General features: G+C 37.6%; 1 protein-coding gene across 1 annotated transcript; it reads left to right on the top strand.

The window, feature by feature from the left end:
- The first annotated feature begins 6,651 nt into the window (after nt 1-6,651).
- Nucleotides 6,652-13,367, top strand: mrpl42 (mitochondrial ribosomal protein L42). The gene is made up of 5 exons (XM_017710633.2): nt 6,652-6,816; nt 7,461-7,521; nt 9,415-9,499; nt 12,614-12,777; nt 13,140-13,367. The coding sequence occupies exons 1-5, from the start codon at nt 6,735-6,737 to the stop codon at nt 13,183-13,185; spliced, it is 438 nt and encodes a 145-aa protein (XP_017566122.1). The 5' UTR covers nt 6,652-6,734; the 3' UTR covers nt 13,186-13,367.
- Nucleotides 13,368-14,252: the final 885 nt, after the last annotated feature.

The raw sequence follows: 14,252 nt of genomic DNA, 5'->3' as shown, positions 1-14,252 counted from the left end.
CCTCATCAAAAACAACAATGAGACAGCCTATAGGGAGGAGGTGGATCGTCTGGCTGAGTGGTGCGACACAAACAACCTTCTACTCAACGCTGATAAAACTAAGGAGCTCATTGTGGACTTCAGAAGGAATGCTGACCCACATCCACCCTTCCACATCAAGGGGACGGCAGTGGAGCGTGTGAACAGCTTCAAGTTCCTTGGTGTCCACATCTCCAAGGATCTCACCTGGACGACCAGCTGCTCCAAGCTGGTAAAGAAGGCTCACCAGCGCCTCTTCTTTCTGAGGAGGCTGAGGATGAATCACCTGTCCTCAGACATCCTGGTGAACTTCTATCGCTGCACCATTGAGAGCATCCTGACCAACCACAGTATGGTACGGGTGCTGCTCTGCCTCAGACCGGAAGGCACTGCAAAGGGTGGTGAAAACTGCCCAGCGCATCATCGGTGCACCACTTCCTGCCATAGAGGACATCTACAGGCAGCGGTGTCTGAAGAGGGCTGGGAAAATCATCAAAGATCCCAGTCACCCAGCACACAGACTCTTCACCCCCCTGCCCTCTGGGAGGCGCTACAGGAGCCTCTGGACTAAGACCACCAGGTACCGGAATAGCTTCTTCCCAACAGCTGTCACACACCTGAACTCTGCCTCCTGACATCTAAATAACAATGGACTGTACACACAGACTTACACACCACTCAACACCACTTACCGGCACTTACATCTGCTGTATATACTGCCAATTATTGTATATACTGTGTAAATACTCTACCTGTTCATAAGTACATACTTATCCCCCTTCATATTTATAACCTGTTCATAGTACTTTATACCCCCTCATATTTATAACCTGTTCATAGTACTTATACCCCTCATATTTATAACCTGTACATTCTTGTTTATAACCTGTATAACCTCCTTCATGCTCATACCCCCTCATATTTTTTTTAACCTGTATATACTATAATTACTGTACATTGTAAGATAAATATTTATATTGCTGCTAAGCACTTCTGGATGGATGCAAACTGCATTTCGTTGCTTTGTACCTGTGACATACGCAATGACAATAAAGTTGAATTCTATTCTATTCTATTCTATTCTATTCTATTCTATTCTATTCTATCAAAGTGCTCCAGAGATTTGCGTTTACCCTCATCTAATGCTCTGATTTCAGTTCATGAAGGCCTTGCTAATTAGCTCCTGAGCAAAATCAGGTGTGTTTAATGAGGCAGTGTGCTGGAGTCTGCAGTGTTCTGGCCTGCAAGCACTGGAGCCTGACACATGATGTATACAAAATCCAAACAAAGCTCTGTATCCAGGTCTGTATCAGACCCGAGGGACTTTTCCACAAAGTGACCTTATAAAACCTGTGCTTATTTGAATTAGCCTCGCTTAATTTAAATTCACTGTTGACTCCAATCTCAGTGATTTTCATCAGCAAATAACATGAGATCTTAAAGCGTTTAAGTAATCAAAGCACACACAGGCACAAGATATTTAAGCAGCCCAGAGTGTCGAATGCAGATACAACAATTTATCAGCTAAAAAAAAGCAAGAAAATAGAACCCAAAAATATAAACTTTTCAGATGTTTAGTTTCTTCTAAGCAAGCAATACTTAATACAAATAATACTTACCTATACCTGAACATAATACTTGAAGTTCATAGTATAAAATTGATAGATAAAAGAAAAAAAAAACTTTATACACTGTCGTAATATCCTCAAATATCTTAATATTCTCAACTCAGAGAATTCATGCAGAAATAATTTATTAGACTTAGATTTAGACTAAATATTTTAAAGTGGAAATATGTAGCAAACTTTTATTCATTCTTATTTTGAAATGATGGAGAAATAGGCATGGCAGCAGGTGAAGGTGGAACATAAAGAGAACTTGATTTCTCAGTTAGTCAGATAACTTAAGCCCAAAGATGAGGACTGTCCAATAGGAATGCCCCTCAGCTGTTTTCCTATTAAACAGGGTTGACTGTGGACTAGTTATCTGGCTAAACAGAGAATCCGGCTTTATTGCCTATTGGAGTTTTAGGCAATTATAAAAAACATTTTTTCTATTTAACAATAATTTGTCTTAGACGCCCAAATTAATCTATAACTATTCATTTATCAGCATTTAACCCTTATGATTCACAAGTTGGTGACTACTTGTCACACAAAGTGCAAAGAAAAGAAAGATTTAAAACCAACATTGATAATTTAATTAACTTATTTTACATTTATACACAATCCAGCTGGTTTCCTGATACATTAATCGTTTTTTTAGTGTCAACCACTAAAAAGTTGCGAAGCTGAAGATAGCCTGAATTTTCCTCTTCTACCTTAAGTGCCAGAATGTAACTGCTGCACCATTTAATGTGGAAGAGGAAAATTTGAAAAAGAAGCTGGTGAATGAGATGACTAGCTTATAAAAAAGCAAATGTTCAGAGATATTTAATATATAAGAAACTATGGTACTTTTGCAGGAAAAATATCTGGCTGTAGATCGAAAAGCAGAGCTAAAGCTCAAAGCACAGCAAGGTAAATCATCCTTTTCATTTATATTTCTTAATCTATGGGACATTAGCACATAATGAGACATATTTACATCCATAATGGTATTTTAATAACATCAGCATAAAATGTTGTGGCTCCCATGGTGGATTGATTCATGTTGAAAGAAAAAAAAATGGCTCTTATTAGCATTTGGGTTGCTGACAGCTTCATTATTGTCCAATATGCTGCTGACACAGAGGGTAATATTATTCAATATTGCAACTTTAAAATATTTGGTTTAATTATAAATGATCTCTCCAGGTCTGTGAGTTGAGAATACTGTACCCGAGACAGTATGGGATATTAGAACACACAGCGCATCGTAAAGGAAAGGTGAGTAGGAAACTGTTTTATCGACTTCTGCATATTGGGGGATCAGGTTTAGTCTGTGGGCTGGCAGTTGGTTTCTAAGGACCCGCTAATCACAAAATAAGTGATTTAGTGTCTTATCTAAAGTAAACAAATCTAAAAATAAACAGAAAAAATATATACAAAATACAGAAATAAAAAAAGCATAAAAAATAAGAGGATAAGAGAATAAAAGAAGAAAGTAATAAGAAGAAATAAAAGAAGTAAAAATGCACAAGAGCTCTGTGATTAAGGGATAATTAGGAACCAGGGGAAGGTTCTTAGGTTTTAGGTCCCAAGATGGTCTATTAGGAGGTTACTCTATTGCACCTTGCCAAACTTTGGCATTTGTGGTACTGCCTCCAGCAAACTACGTTGTCCACCTTCTGTGTGCTGAGGGTGACTGCTGTCAGGCAGGGTCATCCTGATGACCTGTGTAGGTGTCCCAATACTTTGTCCATACAGTGTAGAGATGTATACGATTTGTAAATCATTTTGACCTGTGTTACATTGAAAACAAAACATAATTTTGATTTTTGCAACATATTTCAAAAAAAGTACAATAAAGTATTGACAACTTTGTAATGTTGCCATGCCTTTTCATTACACTTTCACCAAAGACACTTTTCACTAAAGACAGCAAGTGAGTAGTCATTTCAGTTGTAATTTTGTCCCATTTTTAGGCGTGTAACAGTATGTTTTCGTTGGTGCATTTCGCGTTTTATAATGTGCCATTTTATAATGTGCCATAGATACTATATTGGGAACACGATGGGACTGCAGGCAGGCCAGTCCAGCATCTAAACCCACTTCTCCAGCAACCATGCTCTTGTAATGTGTTCAGAAAGTGGTTTTGCAATATCAATATCTTGTTGAAATATGTATGCACTGATAACATCATTTGCTTCAAATCCCATCACTGTCTAATTTCATACTTCAGTACTAGCACTAAATTACCCCGTCTCAACTTTTTGGAATATATTGCAGGCCTGAATAGCAGGAAAGGATGGTACAGTATTTTTGCAAATGAAATAAATTTGACCAGATAAAACATCCTGTTGAAATGCTGCTACCCCAGCAGACTACTCTATAAAAGATGGCTGATGTCACAACTGTGTCAACGAAGGTCCTCAGGAGTGCCGACTGCACTCCAAACAAGTGATAATTAATAATAACAATATTGCCTGCAGTAAAATTCAAAAGTAAATATTAAAAAAAAAAGCAAAGTAAATCACAGCCTAATGTTTTTTTTTTTATTTGAGGTTGTATATTGTGGCATCAGTCATGCCTGATTTCTATTTAGTTTTAAAAAAAGAGAAATGGTATTCAATTCATTCCAATCAACCAACCTTTATTTAAACTTTGAGTACTTTGAGAGTCACCCTAACCAACAATATAGCTGAGCTAGTACAGAAATCAGGAATTAGATTAAAATTATTAAAATAAAAATGTGATTATTAATAATAATGAATATAAGGTAGACAATATATATAACACTAGTTAAAAAGGACAAAAATATAAACTCTTCACAAAAATTAACAATATAAACTATATAAATAATAAAAAAATATATTTACACTAAGTATATTTGAACTGAATTGCGCATGGATTATTGTACATGAAATACTGATTTATATTATATAACGGAATGGTGAGGAATTATAGCATAACATAACATAACAGGAATTATAACAAACATTATAGATAGAATAGAAAAGCAAAAAATCTTTACACTACATAGATATTTTAGAAGTGTTCCACGTGATAATATTGCACACAGGAAATGGTGATGAATTGCACAGTTTATGTGCTGTCGGTGTGTGAGGTCTAATGGGGGTTGGAGGAGGGTTCTACTGGGAGCAGTTTTTTGAGCATTCCACAACTTTCACAGTCTTTTGTTGCTCCTGTCCCAACTTCTTTGGAACATGTTGCAGGCATCAAATTCAAAATGAGTGAATATTTGCAAAAAACAATAATGTTTATCCATTTGAACATTAAATATCTTGTCTTTGTATTCAATTGAATATAGGTTGAAAAGGATTTGCAAATCATCATGTTCTGTTTTTATTTATGTATCCAATTTCATTGGAATTTGGGGTTGTAATAACAATAGTAGAAAAAATCAGAAAAAGTGGTAAAATTGCCAAAAAAAAACTGCTGCAGAGCTGTTGTGGAAAAATAATATCCTGTGCTGTGAAATCGTTATAACACACAGCTATTAACGCAGTTTTCACAATAAATGGTCTTAAATTATGGAGTTAGTGTAGAACTATTAGTTCACCAAACTTTAATTCTGAAGACTGACACACTGACTGTTGGTCACACAGCAATGCAGATAACGGAAAGGCAAAGAGAGAGATTTAAGATGAACATCGATATTTGGAGAGGAATGGATTTGCATTTATAAGCACTCAGCTGCTTTCTCCATACGTTTAGTCTGCAACAACTAACCAAGCTGGGGTCGCTTCTCATTCTGCCTTTCGAATGATTCCTTTCCACCTTATATGGTGCAGCTATACAGTCTGTCACCTCAGGCACCATTTAAGGTGAAGAATGAGTAGTGACCTCAGCCTCGTAAAAAGTCAAACATTGAGAGACATTTTACAGGAAATTCACAGAGAAGTTTCCTGAGATGCGAGAAAAGTAGCTACAGCTGAGCTAAAGCTTAAATCAGCGCATGCCCGTTGGCTTGAACTGTACTCGGCTCAGTCAGGATTGCACAGTTGCCACCTGCCTAGTTAACGGCCGTGTTTTCTTTGGGTCAGATTTTGCGCAGATTGCCGTAAGACTGTAGTGAACGTTTTTGCTATAGCTACTGAAAAACTTGGACGTGCTACAGCTATTAGCTAGATTTCATAGAACTGTAGCGGCTACAATCACACACATCTTCTAAGCCACTTCTCCCTCTGTGTCGCAGGGGTGCTGGAGCCTATAACAGCTATCATTGGGTGGAAGGCAGGATACACCCTGGACAGGCTACAACTATTAGCTACAAAAATTGTAGCTAACTACAAAAAGTAGCGCACTATTTAGCTACTCCTCCATCCCTGGTAGTAAGCACATTTATTCCTTAGCTGCCTGAAGATAAGTGACCAGGTCATTTTAAAAAGGCGTCATTACATTTTTAAAAAGGATGCGAAAATACTTTTTTAATCCCATCCCACAACCAGGGAAATTCCACCTCTGCATTTAACCCATCCGTGAAGTGAAACACCACACTGGTGAATACACACACACTAGGGGGCAGTGAACACACTTGTCCGCAGCAGCGGGCAGCCCTATCTACGGTGCCCGGGGAGCAGTTGGGGGTTAGGTGGCTTGCTCAAGGACACCTCAGTCACATACTGTCGGCACTGGGGATCGAACCGGCGACCTTCTGGTTACAGGGCCAGTTCCCTAACCTCCAGCTCACGACTGCCCAATGGCAAGCCCAGCAGGAAATATTTAATGAACGTTGACATACATGGAATGAACACTGATATATGTATACAATGAACCTTGATATACGTGGAGCGGACATTGAGACAAAAAGAGAAGAATGTAATTTATGAAATGTTTTGTTCAGACAGAGAGGGACTTTTGGGGTTGTGTGTGTTGTAGCTGCAAAGGGTGGGCCGACATATTAAAACCTATGGATTAAGAATGGGATGTAACTCAAGTTCATGTGTGTGTGAAGGTACATTTTAAATGTCCTGTTTGGCTTGCCGTATAAAAACCTTCGTCTCCTTCATGAGACAGAGACAGCACCAATAGATGGCGGTAACGCCCTGTGAGCTGGTCCGCCGGGTCTGCCAGCCAGCAGGATCGTGAAAGAAGAAGACGCTGCTCGACAGCATGGCTACATGGGGTCAAGTGAAGTGGCTGTCGCGGGTGCTTACTCGCCTTTGCTGTAGCAGGAATGTTAGTAAATTCAAAGGTAAGCAGCGTTTTTATACAGAGCAGATGATGTACGACTTATCTTATATATAGGTTTGCAAGAGGACAAGGCAGAATACAAGCAATGTAAACATGTACAAACTCGATTGTCACATTGTGAACAGCGTGAAAACATTCATTCTAATTAATCGTGAACATCACACAGCACTACTTTATTGCAAGCTTTCTATAAAGATTTCTCAGTTATAAGAGTGCAAAGTTTAAAGAACGTAAACGAGACGTGATTTGTGCACGAGAGTCGTGTATATTTCCTTGTCAGTGATTAGCCACTTTAAGGCTACATTATCCTCTTTTATTATTCTTTAAGCCACTGTAGTTTAGAAGAATACATGGGATGCGTGCATCATCTAAAACAGCAATTTACTTTATTGTTGGTTGAAATGAACATTTTGCACGTTTTTCTAGTCAATGTAAATAAAGTAAAAGCAGATTACTTCCACGTTCCAGTAAAAGACATTGCACGCACATTCGGTTTTGGTCAAAATGATTCATGTAAAGAATATGAAAAAATATTTTACTTATTTCTTGGAGATCCTTAGTGATTTTTACTCAAGAACTACTATTTCAAAGTAAAATCTGTTGTAAAATACTTGATTGAACATTAAATATTCATGTTTTTTGCAGTTGGTCCTGTGTCATCTAATGCCATATCATCACGTCAAATACCAGCTTCTGATCAAAACTGGTAAGTATAATTAGTGCTGGGTATGAGCGGTAGGGGTGGGCAAAAAATCGATTGTAATGCATGCGGACGTGGACAGTCTGTGGCATGCATACTACATTAAAAGCTAGTCCAGGGGTCGCGACTCAAAAGTTAGAGCATCATTTTGTCCTTTCAACAAAATTCAAACCACCTTGGGAGCCACAACATTTTGAGTCCATTTTACTGTCATGGCTGTACATATGTCTCAGTACGTGCTGATGTCCTAGTGCACACTAAAAATATAATACAAACAAAAATGCAGACTTACTTTGCTCTGCTTTTTAGCTCAGCTTTTCTTGCGTCACTACAACTTTTCCACAAAAGTAGAACAGTTTTAAAATGTCTCCATATGTTCTACTTTTTACGGGGCTGAAGTCAGCTTCTTATTCCCCTGCTTCTCGTTTGAATTTTCCCGTTCCATCTTAAATGGTGCCTGAGGCGCCAGAATGTAACTTCTGCACAATTTAAGATGGAACGGGAAAATTCAAACAAGAAGCTGGTGAATGAGAAGCTGACATCAGCTTCCCTTTTTTTTTTAAATTAACAGTTTCTGTTGGTCTCCATTGGTCTCCAAATTATTGATGTTTGTCTTAAATCTTTCTCTTTGCCTTTTTGTTGGCTACTAGCTAGTTAGGTGAACAAGCAGTTATAAGTTATATACATTCCAGTGTTTATCATTTATTGTTAAACTGTGTTAGAATGATCAGCAGAGCTTTATTTTACTGCAAAGGAGGATTATTTTATTTTTACCTCAAAATATAATTCTGATATGGACCCGCAGGTTGCCAACCATTAAGCTAGTGTTCTCAGTCGTTGAGAACCAAAAATGAGTGGTATGGCTGTAGACAGACCGAAGACAGAATGAACTGTTATTCCTAAGAAGTTACACAAATATGGAAAAAGACAAATTTCTGAAGCTCTGAATTAGTAACTGTATTATTGATAAAATATTTAATTTTAAAACAAAGCTGAGATGTGTTCAAAGCTATTATAAAATACTCAATATACACCTCACTGCACACACATTATTGTATTATTATGCCAAGGTATTTCTGTTTTGTAAAAGTAGTAAGCCACTGTAGTCTGATTTACAGGGATTGCACACTAATTTGTGTCATGCAAAACACTGTAATGCAGAGAGTGTTGAGTGGCTTATTGCTGTAATATCACAAGATGGATAAACCAACACACAAATAGACCCAACAAACCCAAAAAATAGACCCAAAAACAGAGATCAGCATGAATTTTTGACAAGAAAATTAAGTGGACATTATTGCAGTTATAAAATCTGCCCAATCAGTTGTCTTTTTACCCATATGACTTTTATTTACAACTTTTCTTCAGTGTTCGCTAGAACTAAAATGCAACAGTGTATCATCTTCTGCTTTGGTCCAGACCATGGAAACTGAGCTGGAAGGATAAGCACATACTTGGACGCATTAAACTTCAGATATCTTGACTTTGTTTACATCTTGTCTGTTTAATTATGCCGGAATTTAGAAAAATCTTTGTAATTCCCCTTTACAAACCCACCTGACTACTAATGGGCTAAAAGATGAATGTATTAATGTTGCAGTATAATAAATTAATATAGCATTGAACATGTGATTAAAAAAACTGTTCAATAAACAGAGGCTATTAATAAAATACTAATAAGGACTATTATATAATGATTGCCGTAGCATGTGCTTAATGACTGAATGATGCAGTGCAGTAAATGGCATTTTTATATTGGTACAGTTTATGTACATGGTGGGATGTCTATTTTATGTTGGAGCAGCTTCATGTCTTTAAAGGAAGTGTGTGGCACACCCACACACCCCACCGAGTTTGACAGACACTAATACTGAATTGATTTGCCCCGTTCTCAACTAGTAATGTGGACCTTGGCGTGACCCATGATGGCAAAACCATAGTGTGTTTCCACCGTGCTGCAGACATTGCCTTTGAGTTGACCAAGGTGAGCATGGCAACCAAGTTGTATAGCATTTTATTAACATTTACATGTGGTAGATAATGGGTTGATTGGTGTTTAATGACTAATAATAGATGTTTTCTTCAGAATTTGCCTGCTGTTGGAATGCAGTTACTGAATTTTTTCATTGTCAAATGAAAATTTTCAGCTATTCTTTCGAATGCTGTCATGATATTGAGTACACGTGATAATGTTATTATTGTCACTTAATGTATGTTCAGTGAGTTTTAGTCAAAAAGGCTGCAGTTTCCAGATGTTTAGATGCAAAGAGCAGCTCTGGTTTCTCAAGTTCCCACTGTATTGTCATGCCCTGATCACAATTTATGTTGGGGCAGAGGGAGGAGAGTTTTTTCAAACTCAAGCTTTGTTTTTTTTTTTTTTCTTTTCTGACTTATTGCATGCATATGAAGTAAATATGATTTTTGAAGTAAATTTTTATTTTTTTTCTGAGTAGTTTAATGCACTTGCTTTATATTAAATGAATCTGTACAATGAAATGAAAATAAAGTAAAATATAATAGTAACTGTGGCATGTGCAAAATTTTGGGCACTTTACTAAGTCAGTGCTTAATAACACCATTGGCAGGTCTCTCAGCTAGCAAACGCATTTCATAGCCAGCAGTTTTCTGTTCTTATTTGATGAATTTTTATCCACTTTTTATTGCACAATTCTTGTTGTTCTGCAGTATTCTTGGGCCATCTTGCATGCACACCATGTTTAATAACTACATACAGATTGTTGATCATTTTTAAGTCAGGACAGCGTAAGAGCCATTGCAAGTTCTTCTTGAAGTATTTCTTGAAGTAAGCTCAGGCTGGATTGTAAGGTCATTGTCCTGATGTAGAATCCAGCCTATTTTGGTTTCATTTTTACTGACTTTGACATTTGCTTCTAGAATTGGTTGATATTCAGTGGAATCCATTCTTCAGTCTGTCCAAGCAGTTTGTCTTGTGCTATACAACCCCAAGGCATAAAAGATTCACTCTAATGCTGAAGCTGACAAGGTGTTCTTTTCATCAAATGCTACTCCTTTAATTCTTCAAACCTTGTTAATTGTGTCCAGAATTTTACATTTTGCAGGTAAAGTTTTCTTCTGATGGCTGTTCCATGCAGATCATGTTTGTGCAAGTAACATTGCACAGTAGAATACTGGATCTTTGTCAGATGAACCAAATAACCTTTATTGCAGTTTCTTTGCTGCCAAATGGGGGTTATTCACATTTCCCCTTAACCGCCATTTCTTGATAATATTTTGGACAGTGGCACAAGCTGAAAGCACTTTGGTATCAGAGGAGTGTGGGTTACTATGGCTGTGGTTTACAGCTTGGGAATTTGCCCCGAAACATGTAGTTTGATGTATGTCAGGCCAAAGGAAGATTATGGCTTGGGGTGGTGCCGGAATGAAAAATGACACATAAAGGAGTGCAAATGGCTGTGGATTTAAAATTTATGAACCTGCCCTGAGTACTGCCCTGAGTTTGGTGGCTGCATAGTAATGGAAATAACAAAAATGACACATAAAGGAGTGCTGCTCAGAACAACTTGCTTGTGTGCCTGCCCTGAAATAGTACATGCAAAACTGTGTCTTTTGTTTTAAAACTTTACGTCGGATTGAAAAGTTGTGTAGAAGCACACCATTCCCATTCAGACTGAACACTTTGGTGTTGGAACGATGTCAGTATCTCAAAATGTGGTACGAGTTAGCAGACAAAAATATGGCAGGAAAATGAGAAATGATGAATTATCTTAATAACACTAGTGTAATGCATTTCCTAAAGAATATGCAGAGCTTTTGCATGGTTGCTAGAGTGTTGATAGGTTGTTGCTATACCATAAGGGTTGGTTTTAAAATTATTGCAAGTCCTGTAATCATAGCCTGTTAAGTTTAAGAGCCTTTTTCACACTGCCGCAATATCATAAAGTCAGTTCCCAAATGTTCCAGCATTATTTTTTACAGAAATTAAATAGTGTTCCTGTCTTTGCAGGCTGCAGGGAAATGTTGAAATTGCAACTTCTTGCTTCTCCCTCGTGCCTCTTAATTGGCACATTTTGTTTCATTTGAGACATGAGAACCAGAGGCTTGGACTTGGCAGCCTTCAAGTACTGATTCAGGGCAGGTCCCCAGCTTTAATCCACAGCTATGCTGTCCCACACACATCTGTCACTTTTTTCGTCCCTCGTTGCTTCCTTTAACTTCCATTCATTTTCGCCCCACCCTATTATTTCCTTTGCCTGACGGCCACCAAAACTGCATGTACTTGCTCCTGCCAAATCCTAAAGCTTTAATCCACAGCCATACTGATCCATGCTCCTCTTTGTGGAATTATTTTTGTTATATCCCTTATTTTCCCCTATAGAGTCTCATTTATTTTGTCACACACACATGCTTTGGTTTCATTTGCCAAAAAACAGAATCAGGGCAGGACCACAAGCTCTAATCCACAGCCATACTGACCCACAATCTCTTCTGTGTCATTTTTTTTCATTCACAATCCTTTTTTTTCTCTCCAGAACATTTACTTTTCTCATTACTCTTTGGGATTGTCATGTTGATGGTTCCTAATGAAAATTTATGACCTGCCTGACTCGTCCTGTTGAGCCAGTTAAATAAATTCATTAAATGTAAAGTAATATTTGCAAATACATGTTTTAAGTACCTAATTTAAGTTTGCTGCAGAGGATCTGTTTAATTCTTTTCACTTCAAAAATGAACAAAAATTGCCCGGTGCGCCAAACTTGTGTCCGTTTTTTCTGTTTTATCAGGCACGTTGATGAACAAAGCAGTGGCTGAAAGATTGTGCTTTAACTTGGGAACACTGAGACTCAATTCTTAATGAATTATTAATAGATGTCACAGGAAAGGTTCCAATTTTTTGATGTATTTAGACAAAAAATGGCTTTACACAATTTTCACATCAACTTCTTTGTCAGCATTACATCTTTCTTAGCTTTTGCCACAATTAAGGTATTATTTCTATTTTAGTGAGATTGACCTGAAGTTGAAGTGAAGTTGTTATATTAAGAATTCTTTTGTAGATTGAGCAGTTTAGTTAACTGAGAAATGTGCTATAAATCTTTGTCTCTGTTTTGCTGTATAGACCATTTCCAGACCAGATACCATTAGCGATGCTATAGAAACCCATGATTTGGTGTTGAAGTCTAAACTCACTGGTGAAAATGTAAAGGATAAACAGAATTCAACAATAGAGGAGCTTTCGAAGATGTTCTACACCACAAAGCACCGCTGGTACCCCGTCGGACAGTAAGTCCACTTCTAACAGTTACTCTTTATATCACTTCATCAGTGTTTACTATAGTTTTATTCTTGCATTTGTTCTTTGTTTTTGAGAATATTAGTGTTCAATTTAATTTTAAAGTAGCTTTGTTACACTGTTGTTTACCAGAGATTGATTTTAAGTGATGGGAAATTGGAAAGATGCAATTCGTTTTATTCAGAACTCTTATTTTAGTTTTACCTATTTTTGTTAAACAGGCCTATCTATTGAAATATGTATCTCTGGTGAATATCAGCATGCCAGAATTGTGAAAGCTATTCCTATAACCACCTAAAACAATATCTGTACAGTGAAAGCCTTACTCTGCTTCCATTTTTGTTTCCTGCAGATATCACAGAAGACGCAGGAACAGAAACCCACCCAAAGACAGATAGTTGTATATATTCTCTGAGACACAGTAATTGTTCTTAATATACAGTATGTGGTGTTTGTTTTGTGGTAAAATCTGAAATAATGTTACTGAAGCAATGGTGGAATAACAGTTTTTTTTTTTCTTCTTCAGTCAACATTTCGAGTCCAACATGCACAATAAAGATGTGTGCTTTTGCCTCTCAAATCCTTTTTTGTTCTTAATCAGAAGCAAATATTACGAATCTTTGAGCGACAGGGGTCATACAACAGCCACAAAGCCTATGCACATGCCAAGCATATCAGATTTACAGGGCCCCTTGCCAGCGAAAGACACAACTCATGTACACACCAACCCACACTCCTTATTACTCCCATACTGTTGGCAAAACCAGATTTTTTGATGTTACAATGCTCTGCAATTCCTTTGTCCAATCAGTTCTAGTGCAGACAGTTTAGAGCATATGAGTTTGAGGCCACTTATGAGGCCAGTACAGTGCTTAGGTGTTAAGGAACTAGGCTGTTTTGCACACCAACATGGAGTCAACCCCAATATGGATACAGCCGACCTCACCTGAGGAGTGACAGTAGGCGTGTTGGAAAGCGAAAAGTGTGGAAATGCTTGTGTACTCCCTACCCTTGGATTTTTGAAAAGGCTAAGCCCTGCAATTCACGAGCAGCCCTCCAGGGTTTGCTGGTGTCTCACAAACCTACCAGTTCAAGAGGGGCTTTATCTAAAGTAGGAGATATGCTCCCTTTTAAAAAAAGGTGAAGCATGACTACTTCTGCATTCTTCTTAGTGCTACTCTTGCGTTTGTTTTTTCCAAGGGAATGCTCACTTCAGCTCCATATAACTACTACAGAAGGGATATCAAAATGTTATTGTTGTGTTCCATGGCACACTCATCTGCAACATCCATATTTAACTGTCCATGCACCATCACAACAAATAGAGTAAGAAGTGTAGTAATACAGAGTAATACAGCTAAAGTGCTGTATGGGTTGTGTAGCCCTGTTTCTGGTGCTGCAGCTGCTCACGTGAAGCAATTTTCAAAATATCTGTTCTATAAAATGAAAGAAGAAATTGTATATG

This window comes from Pygocentrus nattereri, chromosome 1 (genome assembly GCF_015220715.1).
Source record: "Pygocentrus nattereri isolate fPygNat1 chromosome 1, fPygNat1.pri, whole genome shotgun sequence".
Taxonomy (NCBI): Eukaryota; Metazoa; Chordata; class Actinopteri; order Characiformes; family Serrasalmidae; genus Pygocentrus; species Pygocentrus nattereri.
Note: the sequence above shows the minus strand (reverse complement) of the source record. Positions and strands in the feature narration are given on the sequence as shown.